Source organism: Bos grunniens, chromosome 15 (genome assembly GCF_055505025.1).
Source record: "Bos grunniens cultivar Pamir isolate PY7600 chromosome 15, Bosgru_T2T1.0, whole genome shotgun sequence".
Lineage (NCBI taxonomy): Eukaryota > Metazoa > Chordata > Mammalia > Artiodactyla > Bovidae > Bos > Bos grunniens.
The window spans coordinates 30,299,478-30,318,379 of NC_141179.1; the positions used below are offsets into that span (position 1 = coordinate 30,299,478).

Genomic DNA, 18,902 nt, shown 5'->3' on the forward strand with positions numbered 1-18,902 from the left:
GTGGAGCCATAGGGCTTCTGTCACCCATGCCATACACTTATCCCAGCCTTGGAATTACAGTGACCAGCAATTATAGTGACCTTTCTCTGCGCAGAGGGGGACCTGGGACAGCAGCAGAGCCTCCTGAGAAAGTTGGGGCTCAGGAATGGGGCGGGAAGGACATACACACTTCCCCAGAAGACAAGACTCTCCTCCCCTTAACCATTACCCAGCTGCTTCTAAGGCAGTGTCTTGAAGGAGGCGGGACGTGGGGGCGGGGGTAGGTCGGAGGATCAGCTGGTTTCGATGGACCTTGTCCTTACACTGAGCACTGGGTCGCAGATCCAGCCATGGAGGCAGCTGCAGGTAGGAGGCCGGGAGAAACCCTCCGGAGGGGACTTCAGGGCAGAGGGTGGATTGGAAGGCTTTGGAACTAGCACACACTTGGTATTGGGGCTTGGAGCCCTGAAAATAGACTGGAAGTTAGGAGGTGAGAGGTGAGTGGGTGGATGTGTCTGTCTTCCTGGTCCACGCCCTGTACTGATATGCTCAGATTTCTGTGTATATCAGAAGGCCTGGGCCAGGGAGCAGAAGGAAGGGGAAGGGAAGACCCTTTGGGAGCAGAACATAGGGCGAGTCCTGAATTTGGGGGTTCCCCTAAGTTCTTTCAGTTAATGACCATGGAAGTGGAGTCTCGGAGGGCAGACTGCCTTTCATCCCCTCACCCCTTCTTTGCCTGGCAGATCTTCAGGACACAGCCACCTTGGCCCTGTAAGTGCCGTGCTGTGAAAGACTGGGGCAAGGAGAGGAGGGAACTGAAGGTGGGAGGCTCATCAGCTGCCTTTGGCACCTCAAGGCGAGCCTGGGACCCAAGTCTGGATGTCAGCTTTCTCCTACCTGCGTGACTTGCCTCCTTGCAGGAAGTTTGAGTTTAACCCAAAGCTGGGCATTGATAATCCTGTCCTCTCCCTGGCTGAAGACTACAACCCTTCTGGTAACCTCCCCCAACCCCTTGGGGCAACCACTTCCTTTCCCCAGAGCCACTAGGGCACCACAAAGCATCCTGTCTCCTTGGACACCACTCACTGTCTCCCTCTGATAACAGCCTTGGTGGGGAGTGACTACATGGAGGTGGAAGGGGGCTAGGCTTTTTCCTTATGTCCCAGCCACTCTGCCTGGGCTGTGTTCAGCCCCACTGCCCGACACCTAACTGGGCAGAAGCCTGTCCGCTGTTCAATCACACGGGCAGGGGCTACCAGGCACAAGGTGACTTGGGTCATGTCCCCTTTCCTCCACCTTTTCTGCTGCCCACCTCCCCGTCCAGATATCTGGAGCCTGGAACGGCCTCGCTTCTACCTGCTGAATAAAGAGGAGGGCAGGACTTTTGGCTTCCATCTGCAGCAGCAGCCGGGCAGGGCTGGGCATGTGGTGTGCAGGGTGGAGCCAGGCTCTTCTGCCCAGCGTCAGGGTCTTCGAGAAGGAGACTGGATCCTGGGAGTGAACAACCACGTCGTGGAACATGAAGATTATTTGATGGTGAGGTTGGGCTGGAATCCCGGTAGTATGAGGAAACATTCTGTAGCACCTGGGGGAGACAGAAGCCTCTTGGTCACCTCCCTGGGTATGTGGGGGTGACATATCTCCCACATGGGAGGTGGGAGGGTGTGGGGTCATCTCCCAGAATTTACGGATGCCCCAGGTCAGAATGGCTGGGTGAAGGCCTCCAGAGAGCTGGTTCCCATGGTGAAGAGTTAGCTTCCAGGGAGGGGACCTTCATAAGAGGGGCCGGCCCAAGCCCACCCTGCGTGCCTGCTGTTCAGGTGATACGCCGGATCCGGGCCAGCGGGCCTCGGGTGTTGCTGACAGTTTTGGCGCAGCACGTGCACGAGGTGGCCCGAGCTCAGCGGGGGAACAACACCCACCTTTGTCCCCCTCTCGGCCAGGGGGTCCGGCCTCGGCTGTGCCACGTAGTGAAAGACGAGGGCGGCTTTGGCTTCAGTGTCACCCAAGGTGAGCTTAGAGCGCGGGAGGGGTCAGCAGGGGGGCCCTGAGCCCTGTTGTGGGTGGACAGCAGGCAGAAAGTCACTCTTTGGGCTTCCAGGACATCGGGGTCCTTTCTGGTTAGTGCTGAGCCCTGGAGGAGCAGCTGAGCGGGCAGGAGTGCCCCCTGGGGCCCGGCTGCTAGAAGTGAATGGGGTCAGTGTGGAAAAGCTCACACACAACCAACTCAACAGGAAGGTATGGCTGGTTCCTCTTGTCCTCACCCCTCTGGGCTTGTCCCAGTCTCGGGAAGCAGACTCTCAATCTCCCAGTCTGATCTTGTACCTCTGTCCCCATCCTTCCCTTTCCACTCTGTGTTCGCCACACCCCTCCCCTCCCGAGGGCTGCATTCCAGGGCCTGGGAAGAAGGGCTGGGAGGGGGTGCCTGCTTCTGCCCTCCCTCCCCAGTTGGTTGATGCTGATGCCCTGCTGGGTCCCACAGCTTTGGCAGAGTGGCAAGCAGGTGACCCTGCTGGTGGCAGGGCCAGAGGTGGAGGAACAGTGTCGCCAGCTGGGAATGCCCCTGGCTGCTCCTCTGGCAGAGGGCTGGGCACTGCCCACCAAGCCCCGCTGTTTGCATCTCGAGAAAGGGCCCCAGGGCTTCGGGTTCGTGCTCCGGGAGGAGAAGGGCCTTGATGGTCGCCTCGGTGAGTGGGAGCCCTGGGGATGGGGCGGGAAGGTGGGCCTTGGGGTGGGCACACCAGTGTCTGCATCTACCGCTCAGTACACACAAGTGGTGGCCCTGGCTGAACCCCAGCCCAGGGCCTCCTCCTCCTCCTGTGTACCCCTGGGTCAGTCCCCCAGTGTGCACACAGTGGCCTGGGCTGGCGCTGGGGTCGGGGGGGAAGGAGCCATGAGGATGTCTGCGTCCCAGGTCAGTTCCTATGGGAGGTGGACCCAGGACTGCCAGCGGAGAAGGCCGGGATGCAGGCTGGGGACCGGCTGGTGGCTGTGGCTGGGGAGAGCGTGGAGGGGCTGGGCCACGAGGAGACAGTGTCCAAGATCCGGGCGCAGGGCTCCTGTGTCTCCCTCATTGTCGTCGACCCCAAGGCTGACCGCTTCTTCAGCATGGTGCGAGCTGAGGGGCCGGGGATAGAGATGGGGCCGGAATGGAGCAGGGCTCAGGTTAGGGAGAAGCAACAGATTTGTCCTCTTCCTCTTTTCCAGGTTCGCTTGTCTCCGCTCCTCTTTTTGGAGAGCACAGAGGCTCCTGACTCTCCCTGGGGTAGTGGCTTAGCCTCTGTGGTTGAGACCAAGAACCCACTCGTCAAAGACGCAACAGTGGCCGCTGTCCCATGCAACTTCCGCCAGTGCTTCCTGTACCCTGGGCCTGGCGGTGGCTATGGCTTCCGACTCAGCTGTGTGGCCAGCAGGCCTGGTCTCTTCATCTCCCAGGTGACGGATGCCCCGGGAACCTTGGATGTTTTCAATCCTTTGCCTCTTGATGAGCCTTCTTCTGCTTCCCTCCCAGAGCCCTAGAATACCCAGCAAACTTTTCTGTGGTGTTCCAGGCTCCTCTAGACCCCACCTATTCCACCAGGTGACCCTAGGAGGCTCTGCTGCCCAGGCAGGGCTGCAAACAGGAGACATGATTCTGGAGGTGAATGGGTATCCCATGGGTGGAGAGAAAGACCAGGAAAGACTTCAGCAGCTGGCTGAGGCGAAGCCACCCCTATGCCTGAAGTTGGCAGCCCAATCTCAGCAGGGCTTGGAAGCCTGGATTCCCCCAGGGTCCAGAGAGGTGAGGAAAAAGAGATGGATGAACTGTGAGCAGCCAGAAGAGGAGGGGGCGTGGTCAGAGAGGAGGGCAGAGTGTGAGGCTACAAGGTGAAGCAGTTTGGGGGACCCTGGTTGGGACTTTAGGCCAGGGTAGGTGGGAACAGAAAGACCCCAGAGAAGAAGCCCCTATTCCTGAGCATTCCAGTGCAGATGGGGACAGGGAAAAGGAACTCTTCTGTTCCCTGAATGACTTCTTCCCTTCTTTCTTTGCTTAGGATGGGGTTCTGGCCTCAGATCTGCTGTAGCACCCCATGCTTGGCAATGATCTGCCCAAGCTTCCCTGTCTTCACCCTCCAGCCTGAGGTGGTGGGAGCTGAGATGCTCTCTTTAAACCAGAAGCTGCAGCTTTAGGACTCCTGATACCTCCAGTCACAGGATTGTTTAAGGTCTCTCTCCCTTCCCATGGCTCCACCTCCTGGAAGAGGGTGGGGCCAGAGCCCTCAGGTGGGCCCATGAAGGAGCTTCCCATTTGATTCCGGAGGAAGTCATGTGGGGTCTTTGGGAGCTGTGCCCCAGAGATGAGGATCTGCTTGAGATGAGCAGTGTGATTTTGTGATTTATAACAAGAAATATATATTAGGTCTTCCTATCCTTTCCTGGCAGAGAGCTTCTAAAATCCTTGGGATTTCCTAAGTAATAAGAGTGATAAAGGTGTCTTCTGTTATTCATAATAAGGCTCGTTCAATTACAGCTATCCTTGTTAATGAGGTTCCTTTTGGAAAGCACCTAAGAATGGGGCACTGGTTTCCAGGGGAACTGATCATGTGATTAGCAAGCTGGAACTTTCAGTGCCCCGCCCCCCCCCTCAGTCTCCTGGGAGGGGACAGGGGCTGGAGGTTGAATTAATCACCAGTGATCAATGGATTGATTAATCATGCCTACATAATGAAGTCTCCATAGAAACCCAGAAGCACAGGTTCAGAGAGCTTTCTTTGTTGATGAACACATGGAGGTGCAGGGGGTTGGCACACCTGGAGAGGGTATGGAGCTTCCGTGCTCATACCCCACCCCACGTATCTCTTGCATATGGCTGTTCTTGAGTTGTGTCCTTTGTAATAAAATGGTGATCTAGTAAGTAAACCATTTCCCTGAATTCAATCACTCTAGCAAATGATTGAGCCCAGGGAGGGGGTTGTGGCTATCACTGATTGATAGCCAGTCAGTCAAAAGCACAAGTGACAGCCTGGACTTAAGATGGTATTTGAGGTTGCAGGCACTCTTGTGGGACTCAAGAGTGCCACAGGGATCTGATGCTATGGCCAGGTAGATAGTACCACAATTGAGTTAAATTGTTAACACAAAAGTTAAATTATGTCTACAGAGAATTACTTGTTGTGGGAAACCTCCCCCTCCCCCCTTTAAAAATGTGCTATATTTATTTCTCTTGAGAAAGTTTAAGCACCATGGTGGTGTGGTGGTTTAGCTGCTCCATTGCATCCAAGTCTTTTGTGACTCCATGGACTGTAACCTCCCAGTCTCCTCTCTGTCCATGGGATTTTCCAGGCAAGAATACTGGAGTGGGTTGCTATTTCCTTCTCCAAGGGATCTTCTTAATCCAGGGATTGAACTCAGGTCTCCCACATTGCAGGTGAATTCTTTACTAAGCTACCCAGGAAGGCTTTTAAGCTCCATAGCTAAAAGATACACAGTTGTGCATAGTGGAAACAATTGTGCGTAGTGAGTAGAATCCTGATGCTCATTTCTACCTAAACCTCCACCTGTTCTACCTGAAAGATCAGTCTGTAAGGATGAAACACAACTTACTGAAAGGAAGAATCTACAGAGGGTGAAAATGAACCATTTCTGCTGTTTCTATTATGGTGAATATATTCTGTTATTCCCAAGAGATGGCAAAACAGTTAGAATATATTTGGTTATTCCTACTTTATACAAAATTAATTAAACTAAGTAAACTTTTTAAACGACATTATAAATTCAATACAAGGCAATGCTGGGAATTCTTTTCAAAACTTCCCCCTTCCATATTTAACCAGAAATGAAGTAGAACTGAGAACGCTGTAGTAAAATAAAGGAGAAGCAGACAGTATTCCCTTTTCAGGTGGGCTGTGGGGCTGGCTATGCTTGAAGCCATCTGGAACTTGCCCTAAGCATGACTCCAGGATGTTAGGTATATTACAAGAATTTGGAGACTAGCTGCACCTTCCCTCTGTGGGCACCTGAGGATTGTGGGGGCTGGTGCCTGGTCACTCTTGGTCCTTTGTAGAAATGGCCTTTATCCACAAATCTGGCTGCCTTTGTTGGTGCTGGTGGGGATAGGGTGACCAAAAGGGCTCCAGGCTCAAGGGGTGGGACCCAGACTCTCTAGGAGAGAAGTTGAGACCTTGTCAAATTTCTCTCTTCTTATTCCATCTTCAGGGTAATGGGTCAGTCCAGAACTGAGATATTCCCATGAGGACTCCTCTCTGCCAAAAAAACACAGCTCACAGTCCTGCTGAGGTCTACATCAAGACAGCTTTATTGCTGGGGCCTCAGAGGGCCCCAGAGACTAGAGACTCACAGCTTCAAAGATCCAGGGGGTTGAGTCCAAACTGGCGGAGCTGCTCCTTGAGCCTGGTGTGGAGTCTCAGCACAGCCCCGTCCCACTGAGGCTTCACGTCTCTCAGCTTGGCCAGGAGCCGGTCCAGGCTGTCCTGCAGACACTGAGCTTCAATCTCAGGAAGGGAGAAGTTAGGGTAAGGGGTGCCCCCAGCCTGGTCTGTAAGCTTTCCCAGCCAGTGTTTTCTTCAAGCTCTTATTCTTAGTGGGTAGGCATGGTTGTATCCCCTTAAGATAGAGCAGAATCCCCTGTGGAGATGCTTCTTTCCCTTCCCCCTGGCCTGTCATTGTCATCCTCGCTGGGATCTGTGGGGATGGGGGAGGGCTGGGCACTGGGATGGCTGGTCTTCAGAGGGTAGTGCTTACATGTAAGATTTCCTCATACTTGGCCTCCATGTCTGCCACGTGGGCCCGAAGCTGAGCCAGAGTCTGGTCCCGCTCTCCGAGGGCCTGCTTGGCCTCCCTCTGGGCAGCCTCAGCCTCCCTCTGGCACAATTCTGGGAGAGATGGTGCCAGTGGGGAGGATGAAAGAGGACAGGATGGTGACACTCGGCCTCTGAACAGAGTCTCCCACCCAAAGAGCACAACATGAGCAGGACTGTTCCAGACTCCCCCAGAGCCGTCAACTTCCCCTCGTTCCTATAAAGAGCTGACATATACTGTTAAGGTACAGGAGAGAGAGGGGGGTTCTTGGGACAAGAGATTTGGCTCCCAAATCAGGTTGCCATTCACTACTTGTGTAACATCTGACACGTCTCTAAGACTCAGTTTCTTCATCTTTATAGAGAAAAATGACACATACTTCACAGGTGTGCTCTGAGAGTTAAATGTGATAACGTGAGGACGTCCCTGCTGCCAGTCGCTAGGACTCTGCGCTCCCAGGGCAGGGGGCTCAGGTTTGATCCCTAGTCGGGGAACTAGATCCCACACGCTGCAGCTAAGAATTCACATGCCCCAACTAAGAGCAGGGGCAGCCAAACAAACAAACAAAAATACATTTAAAAAAATGTGATAATGTGTGGGAAAGCACCTAGTATGTAGGAGGTGCTTAAAAATGCTGATTGCATTTGAGATAAGGCAAAGATTAGGAAAGGAACTCAGGGTCTGAGTGGGAAGATAAGCAACTCTTCGATATCTAAAGCTAAACTAAAGCTATTTTAGGATAAGAAAACTTTGAGGCCAAAATTGTGGAAAATCCGTGCCATGCTAAAATTTTTCAACTCTGTCCTGTTACCAAGATGGAAGAGAGCAAAAGCTTCCTGTTTTTTTGTTTTGCTTTGTTGCTTATTTAGAAGCTCATTTATTTATTAGCAAATAGTTATTCAGGACCTACCACACATTAGGTCTTGAAGATACAGAGGTAAGTAATTCAAACAGTTATATTCAAGCTTGCTTTCATTCTAAAAATCAGCCAAACTAAGACAGAATGTGTTTTGCTCATGAGAGACATGGGGGCAGTGGGGAGTAAGAATTGTCTTTAGAGAGACCATTGAGAGAGGGAGCTGCAGTGAGAAAGTTAGGTCTTCTTCACTTACAACTTAAAGTTTAAGATTGGGTATTTTTTTTGCTATCCTGAACCTTCTGTTGCAAGTGGTAGAAGAGTCAGTGGGGAAGACAGTATGAGAACTTAAATTGCGGTTTTCTAAAGAAAGACCATCCTAACTCCACCCCTTCAGGCTGGACTACATCAGTGATCCTCTGAGAGAAAGTGCTGTGAGAGTAGGGTGTGCTGTGTGTGCATGCTAAATCGGTTAGTGTTCAACTCTTTGTGACCCCATGGAATGGGGCTGTCCAGGCTCCTCTGCCCATGGGATTCTTCAGGCAAGACTACGGAGTGAGTTGCCATGCTCTCCTCCAGGGAATCTTCCCGACCCAGGGATGGAACCCACGTCTTTTAAGTCTCCTGCATTGGCAGGAGGGTTCTTTACCACTAGGGCCCCCTGGGAAGCCTACCTAACTGCTCCCGAAGGCCCTCCACTTCTTCTTCCAGCTGTCTGCTGCGACTCTGCATCGCCTCCTGCAGGCTCCGGCACTGACGGCTCATCTCTGGCAGAGCGGTGGGTGGCCAGGGACCCAGGTGGCGAGAGAGCAGTGGAGAAAGGACAGGGAGTTGTGGGTGGGGAGGGCTCTGCTTGGTCCAGTGGACAGGTGCATAAAGGTCTTTTGAGGGCCTTCCCTGGCAGTCCAGTGGTTAAGACTTCACCTACCAATGCAGGGCATGCGGATTTGATCCCTGATCTGGAAGCTAAGATCCCATATTCCTCAGGGCCAAAAAACCAAAACATAAAACAGAAGCAATATTGTAACAAATCCAATAAAGACTTTAAAAATGGTCCACATCAAAAAAAAAAAAAATCTTAAAAAAAAATAGTCTTCTGGATTCTTCCTGTGGTGATCTGAGAAGGTGGGGACAGAGCTGGGAAACAAGATACCCATTTGCTATGCCATTTCAGTATGTGAATTCAGGCCCTCCTTCCCACCCACTCCCACGGGAGGAGAGAGATAAAGGCTAGGGCTGCGTTTCATAACCCACGGGACATCAAGCACATAGCAGTGCATGTCATGGAAGGTTCCTTCAGGATTCCTTCAGGAATTCCTTCAGATTCCTTCAGGATTCCTGTACGTGCTGGGAGGGCTGAGGCTAGGTATGGCAGTTCGAAGTCCCCCTTGTCTCCCTTTCTAGCATCCTCGGGCCCTCCCAGTTGTCCTCTTCCGGGCCCCTGTCTCCCACCCACCTGCTCGATCAACCTCACACCTGCATATATGGCCTTCCCTTCGCTCCGGGCCCCCTCCAGTTCAGCCTCCAGGTCTTTGATCCTCTGCTTCAGCTGGTCTTCAGAAGCCTTGGCTCGGCGGGCTTCATCCCTCTGCAGAGCTGTGAACAGTCCAGAGCAGGCCTCTGCACTGGCTGGGGACTCCACGAATCAGCCCCCATGGCCTTGATGGACTCTGTCCATCTTCAGAAACCTGGCGGCAGCCTGCCAGTCTCTCACTGTCATTCTGTGTGTTTCCCTTCCCTGCCTCAGAATCCTACAGACTCTGTTACTAAGAGGGAAAAACTCCCTCTGTGTTCCAGCTATAAAAGTTAGCTTTCTTTATCAACCCTCACTGCCCACCCTGTCCTCACGACCCCAACTCTTGACAATCTTTCCCATTAGGGGATGGTTAGAGATCAGCTCAGCCCTCCACCATGGTTCCAAAACTTTAAGCTCCCAGGGATACACAAATGCCCACTGTCTCTGTTTTCCCCAGAACTTCCACCCTTCTTACCCAAGCGGTCTTGGAGCACCTCCTTTTCCAGCAGTGCCAGCCTGCGCATGGATTCAGCCTCCACATCTGCCCTGGCAAGACGGCAGACCCTCAGCTTGTCAGGATCTCAGCCTTCCCTACTCCCCTCCCATCCTCCTCCCGTATCCTGGACTTCTCTTTTTTTGTGGGAGATATGAGGACCATTAAATGAGGGATCTCTGAAGACAAAGCCTAATGAGTTCACTACCCAGCTCACAGTAGGTACTTGAAAGATGTGTAATGAATATACAAGGAAGGCACACAGCCAGAAGGGATTCATGGGTGCTGATTTTCCCATGTTCCCAGCTCCATGGCACCCGAGTATGGATATAAAGGGGGAAGGCCAAGACAGCTCCATCTTGTCACGCAGAGGGCTGAATTCTCTCTGGAGGTCTCTGAGCCAGAACAAGGAGAGGCAGGGAGGCACCCACCTCCACCCAGTCTGACTCACCAGCACCTGCATTTCTTTTCTTCTTCTGGGCCCCAGCTTTTGTCCCTTTTTCTTTGGTCTTAGGTGGCATCTCCTTCCTGTCCTGGAGGGAGGGAGGGGGCTCATATTTAGGTCTGGACATGGAGACGCTCTCCTGACTCCCTAGACTGAACCAGGAGTCCCAGGAGAATTAGTGCTCTTGTCTCCAAGTCTGTCTCTTACACTTTCCAGAAGCTTCAGTTCTTGGTTTCCTTGGAAACTTAGGCAACACTGGGGCCAGGGGGAAGGATGACCCCATTTCTCTCTACCAGTCAGGCTCTAAGTACAGAAATCATTCCTCTCAACCCTCTTTCAGAGAAAATAAAGCTCAGTACCTGGCCCCTTCTCTCTTCCCATCATCCTTACCCTGCCTCTTCCTTCCTCCAAGACCCTCACTTTCTGTTGTATCTCCCTGTGGCGTGACCCACTCTCCAGGAGGGGCAGAGAAAAGGCCCAACCAGCTAGAAGCAGGAGGAGGAGATTGTGTTCTGGGACCCAATCCAGAGTGGCAAATTTCATTTGGGGGTGGGACTGAGAACTGGAAGGTTGGGCTTCTGGAGGCTGCACGTTGTCCAGGCAACTGGGAAACATGGAGTTGATAGGAAGGTACATGCATGCTTGCTCAGTCGCTATAATTGTGTCTGGTAGACGGGGCTAAATACAATGCTTAAAATACCAAGGTTTCAGAGGGCCAATACTCTTCTTGTCCCCAGATCCTAAGTGTAGTTTGAGGAGAAAGGGCTTTGGAACTGATTAAATACGATTCACTTCTATGTAGCACTGCCGGCAATTTGGACACTTACAAATTACAGATTTACACATCCAAAATAATGCTATTGCGCTGATACAGAGGAAAAGAACTGACGGTAGCCATTTGGGGTGATTTACATTTCCCAAAGTCTCATCAACAAAATGACATTATTAAATAGGCTTAAAATTGAAGATCCCTTTCAGGAAGGTATTCTATGGTGAATGAGGGAAAGAAATTCAGGAGACAGTGGTTGAGTTTCCTATTTCAGATAAATGAGACACAGAGGAGAGTTAGACCTAGGACCTCAAGGTGCTGTGCTAAGTCACTTCAGTCGTGTTCGACTCTTGCAACCTCTTGTGACCCCATGGACTGTAGCCCTCCAGGCTCCTCTGTCCATTGGATTCTCCAGACAAGAATACTGGAGTGGGTTGCCATGCCCTTCTATCCTGACATAGATGCAAATCAAGAAGAAAGGGTACTGGTTAGAGACAGGAGCTTTTGAGTTCTCATCCTTACCCTTCTCCAGATATGTAAATTTGGGTAAGTCATTTTCCTTGCTCAGGGTAGGTTTCCTAAATCTTTAAATCTTTGATTTTGGGAAATTCCCTGGCAATCCAGTGGTTAGAACTCTGTGCTTCCACTGCAAGAGGCATGGGTTCGATCCCTGGTTCGGAAACCAAGATCCAGCAAGCCGCAGGGTGCGGCCAAAAAATAAATCTTCGATTTTGTAAATCCTGAAAGGCTTGGATTTTCACCAGGTATTTACAGGACTATCTTCTTTTATGGTGACTTAATATATTTCCTCTTTCCCCCTATTCCTGTCTGTGGTTGATTTTCAGACAGGTGCTGGGAAAATAACCAGCTTTGTTTCCTGTGGCATTGAGTTGATTTGGGCTCCCTCTAGTGGATTTTCTTGACCTTCTACTGAGTCTCCTGAATTTTTCTATTTAAATTATTTACGGAGCAATGTTGGGGGCGCCCCTCATTTAGGGGTGCTGCCTAGCATCTTGCTGGAGTCACGAATAGTTGGAAAAATAAATATGGGGAAGGGAGAATGCTGAGTGGCTTGCCCTGGTCAGCTGTTCCTTCCCCGAAACCCCCCTCTCCAGCCTTTTGCTATTGGGAGCCTTTGTTGTCTGTCTGCCACCCAGATTTGTGAACACCAAAGTGGCTAAAATGAAAACAGCAGAAACTTCAGGGCTTTCCCCCTTGTGGATTTAGGGAACCGCAGACTCTTTCTTTAGGTATTTCTCTGTCTTCCTCAACAGTTTTGGTCAATTGCCTGTTATCAGGAACAGATCTGAAGAAACAGCCATGAGATCTTGGGGGCCGGGGGTGGGGTAGGGGGCGGAAATCCTTCTTCTAGGTGGTAGCAGATTCAGGCAGAGCCTGAGGATATTTATTTGTCACCTTCACAGCTGCAGGATACCTCTCTGACCCCAGGACATTTTACAGAGTAAAGGGAAGAGCCATCCTTGTTCTTCGCAATGCTTACTGTTCCTCCACTTCAGTGTCAGAAAATCTTGCCCACATGTCCCAAATCAGAAGAAGACTTTTCTTCTAACTTTGATGCATGTTTTCATTTACTCCTGCCCTCCCCCCACCATCCCACCCCACCGACAACCCTCTCTCCCTACGTAGGAAAGCAGTAGAGGTCTCTGTCCTGTCTTACCCCTCATCCAGAATTCTGTGCTGGGGACTTTTCCATAGAATGATTAGTGTCTCTGCTAGGCTGAGGCAGGGAGTCACATATTGAGGAAGAGATTACAGAGAATAAACAACATATCGTGTCTCAGAAGAGCATTTACTTTTCAAATACGTTCAGTCAACTGACTTTCAGGTGCAGAATGAGGATGTGGTTTGGGGTGAAGGTGAAATGGAATAAGAAGAGTGCCACGGATCACATGATGCAATACAAACTGAGCCAGCTCTAGAATCATCCAGGAATGAGAATGACATTGTGCTCCACGATTCAATCTCTAGTACATTTTGAAAACAAGCCAAGTGAAAATTGGGAAAGAAAGGTCAATCTTTCCTTCTTTTTTTTTTTTTTTTCATTAACCTCAGTTCAGAAGTGAAAAGAGGAAAGATCATTTCAGCAGAATTCTGCCTTCCTTTAAATAGGATCCCATCTTGGGGTTTTAAAGAGACACAGAGAGAAGGTCACCCTCTCTACTTTATTCAGATGTGAGACACAGGTCATCTTTATGCATTAAAAGAAATATGGCTTGCTGCAGCAGGAACAAAGTGCAAATTACACCATCCCATTCTATAATATACAGACCATACTGAGCGTAATACAAATTGGAAGCCTTAAACCAAGCCAGAGATGGTGTAGATGAGCCACAAGCTCATATGCAACTCTAAGGGTTAATTTCTCACCCTGAGAAATCTGTATGCAGGTCAAGAAGCAACAGAACTGGACATGGGACAACAGACTGGTTCTAAATTGGGAAAGGAGTACGTCAAGGTTGTATATTGTCACCCAGCCTATTTAACTTATATGCAGAGTATACCATGCGAAATGCCGGGCTGGATGAAGCACAAGCTGGAATCATGATTGCCAGGAGAAATATCAGTAATCTCAGATATGCAGATGATACCACCCTTAGGGCAGAAAGTGAAGAAGAACTAAAGAGCCTCTTGATGAAAGTGAAAGAGGAGAGTGAAAAAGTTGGCTTAAAACTCAACATTCAGAAAACTAAGATCATGGCATCCCATCAGTTCATGGCAAATAGATGGGGAAACAATGGAAACAGTGACAGACTTTATTTTGGGGGGCTCCAAAATCACTGCAGATGGTGACTGCAGCCATGAAATTAAAATACGCTTGCTCCTTGGAAGAATAGCTATGACCAAACTAGACAGCAAGCAGAGACATTATTTTGCCAACAAAGGTCCATCTAGTCCAAGCTATGGTTTTTCCAGTAGTCATGAATGGATGTGAGAGTTGGACTATAAGAAAGCTGAGCACTAAAGAATTGATGCTTCTGAACTGTGGTGTTGGAAGACTTTTGAGAGTCCCTTGGACTGCAAGGAGATCCATCCAACCAGTCCATCCTAAAGGAAATCAGTCCTGAATATTTATTGGAAGGACTGATGCTGCAGCTGAAATTCCGATACTTTGGCTTGATGTGAATAACTGACTCACTGGAAAAGACCCTGATGCTGGGAAAGATTGAAGGGAGGAGGAAAAGGGGATGACAGAGGATGAGATGGTTGGATGACATCACCAACTCAATGGACATGAGTTTGAGTAAGCTCTGCTAGTTGGTGATGGACAGGGAAGCCTGGTGTGGAGCAGTCCATGGGGTCGTAAAGAGTCGGACATGACTGAGTGACTGAACTGAACTGAATTATACTCTATTAAATCTAGGATTTGACTATGAGGGGAAAAATGTCCCCTTGCATGTCTACAGTGTGCTAGGTACTGTGGAAGACCAAAGTAGATAGGACAGTATAGCATAAGTTAATGCCCCATGTGTGCTCCGCTGCTCCAGTCGTGTCTGACTCTGCGACCCCTTGGACTGTAGCCAGTCAAGCTCCTCTGTCTATGGGATTTTCCCAGCAAGAATACTGGAGAGGGTTGTGATTTCCTCCTCTAGGGGATCTTCCGGACCCAGGGATCAAACCTGAGTCTCCTGCGTCGAAAATGGATTCTTTACTGCTAAGCCACCCGAGAAGCCCTCAAATTAATGTGTGATAGGTGAGAAATAGATGGTTATGGAAATTTAGAGGAGAGAAGGATTATTCTAGCTGGAGTGTCTGATAAGGAGGACAACATTTGAGTATAAAAAATGGATTGGACTTCATTGCACTCTTTAGGCAGAGGGAATGCTCTGAGTAACGGTGATGAAAAAAGAATTGTGGTATTTCGTGACTTGGTGAGTCACCCAGCATAGAATATATGTACTGGAATAGTATAAAACTGCAAGGTAGTTTGAAGTTAGATCATGACTATTAACTTCATTAAGGAGGCAATGGGGAGTGCTGAAAGTTTTTGTTTTTTGTTTCATGTTGTCAGAAGCATACTTTAAGAACACTGGTCTGGTGACAGAATGGATTGAAAGTGGCAGGGAAATCAGTAAGGAAAAGGTTTCTATAGACGCAGTGGGAGGAAAGGAGGGCCTGCAACTAAGGGTGGACGCATCAGGGGTGGGAAGTTTTGACAATTATCTAAGAGCTTTGCCTGTAGTTTTTCTTTAGCCATTCTAACTCTTTCTAGGTAAGTACTGATTAATGGAAATTCTACTGATAGGAAATGATAATTCTGACTCCACAATCAATTGTAGATACAGGCCACTGAGTTACAAACAAGAATGTCTGGCTGAAGAGTCTTTGAGTTCAGAGATCTTTTATCGCCCCTCTCTTCTAGGATCATTTGATAAGCTTAATTCCCTAATCAGTCAAGACCTTTGTAGAAGAGCCAGGTGGGGAATCTAAGGCGGAACTGAGTACTTATTGACACACCAGGGCCTGCAAACTCCCAAGCTGAGGCTCAGAATTAGCAAATTAGGGCAGGGCACTTCCTTCTTCAGGAGGGAAGTTGTGTTTTTTCAAAGTTCTTCCAACGGAACTTTGAGACTAGAAAAGTGGAAGTGACTGGGAACTGCATTGCTGTTCCTGGGCGGGGCATGGCCTCCTCAGGCCAGGGCTCAAAGCTCAAGGTTTCTGTGGTCAGGGCCTGATACTGGCGGTGCCTACCCACCTGCAGAACAAGGTGCTGCTAAGCAGGGGGATCTTAAGGCAAAAAAAGGGAGAAGTGTTTTGTTTTCAGAAGGTCAAAGGGCCTGGAAGAAGAACTCATGGCCTGATGGCGCTAGCCTTTCTGAGGTCTAATCAGGATGCAATGATCTGCAGCATTCCCATTCCTGTCCTTGGTCCTGACTTAACTAGGAGTTTAAAACACTAGGGAGTCGGGGGAAAAACTTCCCCTTTTCTTCCACAATGTTAGGAGAAGCAAATAAAGTTCAATTTCCTAATTTGTCAGGTGTGGGGTAAAGACAACATCGAGATTCTTTCCATGGCACTTGTCTTAATTTTTTCTTTTTTCTTTTTTTAACAACTGGGGATTCCCAGGTGGTGCGAGTGGTAAAGAACCCATCCGCCAGTGCAGGAGACATAAGAGATGTGGGTTCAGTCCCTCGGTTGGGAAGATCCCCGGAGGAGGGCATCAGGACTGAAGCGACTTAGCATGCATGCACATGTTCTCTTAAGGCTTCCCAGGTGGTACTAGTGGTAAAGAATCTGCCTGCCAATGCAGGAGATGTGGGTTTGATCCCTGGATGGGGAAGATCCCCTGGAGGAGGGCATGACAACCCAGTCCAGTATTCTTGCCTGGAAAATCCATGGGCAGAGGAGCCTGTTGGGCTACAGTCCATGGGGCCACAAAGAGTCAGACACAACTGAATGACTGAGCACACACAAGCCCCGCCCCCCCCCACTCTTCATAATTTAGAAAGGAGCTTTTACAAAGCCAGAAGTTTAGAAAAAGAAGTTTAAGCTCAGATGTCATTCTAAATTTGACTCTCATGAAATTCCCAAATCTCCTTTCTTCTAATATCTTTTCCAAGAATCATTATAAGTAAAATAGTGCAGTAGACTCCCTTTTAAGAAGACATTCAGTATAAAATAGATAACCAACAAAGACCTACTCTGTATCACAGGGAACTATACTTAATATTTTGTAATAACCTATAAGTGAAAAGAATCTGAAATATATTAATAGGTACATATACTGTACCTATTTTTGCTATTAATAGGTACATATATTGTACCTAATTTTTCTGTACACCTGAAATGAACACAACATTGTAAATCAAATATACTTCAATTAAAAATAGAAATAAAAATAAAAAAAGAATTCAAATGACCCCTCACCACAAGACTGAAATAGACATGAAACTGAAGGTTGACTCACAACTTAGGCATCAATTTCTTCTATTAAAGTAGAGGTTCAAAAATAAATAAATAAATAAATAAAGTAGAGGTTCATGTGGGTAACCCTCTGAAAAGAACTACTCAGAATCAGTAACTCAGAAGAGGTTACAATCACTTTGTGGGAGAACTGGTCGAGGCCTTTGTTCTAGTACTGATTAACCAGTGGAACTTCCTAGCTCTACCCGTCTTAACTTAAATAGCCCAACGACCTCCTCCAGGGCTGACAACCCACCACCCAGAGGGAACATGGAGGGCCGGCTTCTGCCTAGTGCGCAAACTCCACGTTAGCCACGCCCCGCCCTTTCCCCAACTCTTCCAGCAGGGGGCGAAGGGGGACGGTTCGGCCTGGGCCCGCCCCCCGGGGGCAGGGACGTGGAGGCGGCGCGGAAACTTGGCGGCGGCTTTCCGGGAGCGGTGACTCGGGAAGGGGGTGGCGCAGAAGAGGCCGCTGCTCAGTCCAGACGCGGCCGCTCGCTTCTCCGAGCCCCGCGCGCTCCCCCCGGGCTCGCGCTCTGTGAGGGGGCGCGCCCGCGCGGACTCGCGCGCCCGGCGCCGCCCACTCCCCTCCCCGCGGCCGCCCCTCCCTCCGCCGGACGGCCGGCGGCTGCGGCGGCGGCGGCGGCCGGGAGAGGCCCCTCCTTCAAGCCCTCCTTCCCTCACTCGCAGCCGAGCGGAGCCGGCGGACGCGGCTGGGCCCTGACCCTCTCCCGGGCCATGGCCGGCAACGTGAAAAAGGGCTCTGGGGCCGGAGGCGGCGGCGGCTCCGGGGGCTCCGGCGGCCTGATCGGGCTCATGAAGGACGCCTTCCAGCCGCACCACCACCACCACCACCACCTCAGCCCCCACCCGCCGGGGACCGTGGACAAGAAGATGGTGGAGAAGTGCTGGAAGCTCATGGACAAGGTGAAAGGCCCTGCGGAGGACCCGCGGGAGCAGGGGTGGGCGTGGGCGGAGGGGCTGAGGGAGGGGAAGGAAGGGACGGAGGAAGCTGGGGGAGGGGACGGGTCGTGCGAGGCTGGGGAGGCGAGGAGCCGGGGTGACGGGGCCGAGGGCTGGGGGGTGTGGGGGTAGGGAGGAGATCAGGAGGACGGGGGTCGGCGGAGGGGGAAGGGCTGCGGTTGGGAGTCGGGGGGGAACGTTGAGGTGGTGTGTTTGGGGTTGCGAGACAAAGATGGGGTGGGGGCTGGGGGAGGTTAACTGGGGAGCCACCGGGGCGGAAGTCTAGTGGGGCTGCAGAGTTTGGGGCTCTGCGCAGGATGTAGGGATGTGGGTCACGGAATTGGCCCCGGGAGATAGGAGGGAGGGGGCGGTGAGGAAGAGCGCTTGATTTACCGGCTGGGACTGAGCTGGACGGGCTCTAATTAGGGAATTGGGTTTTACGGGCTCTCATGGAGAGACCTGGGGTCCTGACAACTCCGCGGGCAGACTGCTCTGGGTGAGCGTACAATTTTTTTTTTCCTTCCCTTCTTCTCATTAAGATGTGACAGAGATAAAAGAAATGGGGAATGTTTAAATGGACCGAGGAAGGAACTTTCCTCCACATCTAGCGCTGGCTCAAGTTTTTCTCTTCCAAAACATTGGATGGGATCCATTGCTGGTGCTGAGATATGCACTGATTAAACCACAAGTTCTGGTTATAACCTTTATCTTCGGAGAGATACGTTGACCGAGTGGGTTAAACAGCAGATTCTGACTCCTTCCAGAACTTCCTCCTCACACACACTGTTTTTTGTTGGGTTCTACTTTTTTTGGTAATAGATGCTGACTCCTTATTACAGAACCTGACTTTAAAATTGTTAGATGAGCTGCTTTGATTACTTTTGTTTTTGTTTTGGTTTTTAGCAACTGTGAAAAATAACTTCACTTTAACCTTGGCATTTGACAGAATTTTACTTCCTTATAGTATGTCTGTATAATGAAAGATAGTAGTTAGTTCCAAGTCTAACGGTTTGTTCCAGAGCATTCAATTTTTCCTTTCTGTTTTTCAACATTTATCAATAACTGATTTTTGCAAAATTCATTCTGCAGATGAAAGATGGTTAGAAGGATCAGGCGTAAGAGAATGGTGTTATTTCCTCCACAGTAAAATTGGTTTTCTTT

The 18,902-nt window shown here is 50.1% G+C and overlaps 3 protein-coding genes across 30 annotated transcripts in view; 2 read left to right on the top strand and 1 right to left on the bottom strand.

Annotated features, from left to right (window-relative positions):
- The first annotated feature begins 179 nt into the window (after positions 1–179).
- NHERF4 (NHERF family PDZ scaffold protein 4) lies at positions 180–6,310 on the top strand. 8 transcript variants are annotated; one of them, XM_086339660.1, is made up of 11 exons: positions 187–345; positions 642–750; positions 836–973; positions 1,304–1,515; positions 1,800–1,989; positions 2,081–2,217; positions 2,462–2,666; positions 2,894–3,090; positions 3,187–3,414; positions 3,560–3,760; positions 4,014–4,878. In XM_086339660.1, exons 1-11 carry the CDS (start codon positions 286–288, stop codon positions 4,041–4,043), a joined length of 1,707 nt encoding a protein of 568 aa, XP_086195786.1. In that variant the 5' UTR covers positions 187–285; the 3' UTR covers positions 4,044–4,878. The 8 variants fall into 8 exon arrangements, 6 of the variants coding, with proteins under 6 accessions (XP_086195786.1, XP_086195787.1, XP_086195788.1 ...); XM_086339661.1 differs by having other exon boundaries at positions 190–345; positions 723–750; XM_086339662.1 differs by having other exon boundaries at positions 295–345; positions 900–973.
- DRC12 (dynein regulatory complex subunit 12 homolog) lies at positions 6,252–17,212 on the bottom strand. 18 transcript variants are annotated; one of them, XR_015141975.1, is made up of 7 exons: positions 10,478–10,646; positions 10,094–10,175; positions 9,625–9,690; positions 9,110–9,229; positions 8,308–8,770; positions 6,721–6,851; positions 6,252–6,444 (listed from the first exon to the last, which is right to left on the bottom strand). XR_015141975.1 is itself a non-coding variant. In XM_086339673.1 (7 exons), the coding sequence occupies exons 2-7, from the start codon at positions 10,161–10,163 to the stop codon at positions 6,321–6,323; spliced, it is 609 nt and encodes a 202-aa protein (XP_086195799.1). In that variant the 5' UTR covers positions 10,164–10,175; positions 16,783–17,212; the 3' UTR covers positions 6,252–6,320. The 18 variants fall into 18 exon arrangements, 13 of the variants coding, with proteins under 13 accessions (XP_086195799.1, XP_086195798.1, XP_086195804.1 ...); XR_015141974.1 differs by having other exon boundaries at positions 6,252–6,449; XR_015141972.1 differs by having other exon boundaries at positions 8,308–8,557; positions 10,478–10,627.
- CBL (Cbl proto-oncogene) overlaps positions 17,135–18,902 on the top strand; it is a 99,409-nt gene continuing 97,641 nt past the window's right edge. For 2 of the 4 annotated variants that reach the window (XM_086339643.1, XM_086339644.1), the window contains exon 1: positions 17,352–17,705. Coding sequence is in view for 2 of the 4 variants with exons in the window: in XM_086339642.1 (XP_086195768.1) it covers positions 17,517–17,705 (189 nt within the window). In the remaining 2 variants the exon portion in view is untranslated. Of the gene's footprint in view, positions 17,706–18,902 lie in introns of all 4 variants that reach the window. The other 2 variants (XM_086339642.1, XM_086339641.1) reach the window with 2 other exon arrangements.

Bases quoted from the DNA above. Each gene is read 5' to 3' on its own strand.
- NHERF4 (XM_086339658.1), top strand. From the start codon at position 489: ATGTGTCTGTCTTCCTGGTCCACGCCCTGTACTGATATGCTCAGATTT. The intron at 1,516-1,799 runs GTGAGGTTGGGC...CCTGCTGTTCAG, and splicing joins AACATGAAGATTATTTGATG to GTGATACGCCGGATCCGGGC. The intron at 2,667-2,893 runs GTGAGTGGGAGC...TCTGCGTCCCAG, and splicing joins GGGCCTTGATGGTCGCCTCG to GTCAGTTCCTATGGGAGGTG.
- DRC12 (XM_086339667.1), bottom strand. From the start codon at position 10,630: ATGAAATTTGCCACTCTGGATTGGGTCCCAGAACACAATCTCCTCCTC. The intron at 10,176-10,477 runs GTAAGGATGATG...CCCTCCCTCCAG, and splicing joins TGGAGGAAGGAAGAGGCAGG to GACAGGAAGGAGATGCCACC. The intron at 6,445-6,720 runs GTAAGCACTACC...TCTGCAGGACAG, and splicing joins AGTATGAGGAAATCTTACAT to CCTGGACCGGCTCCTGGCCA.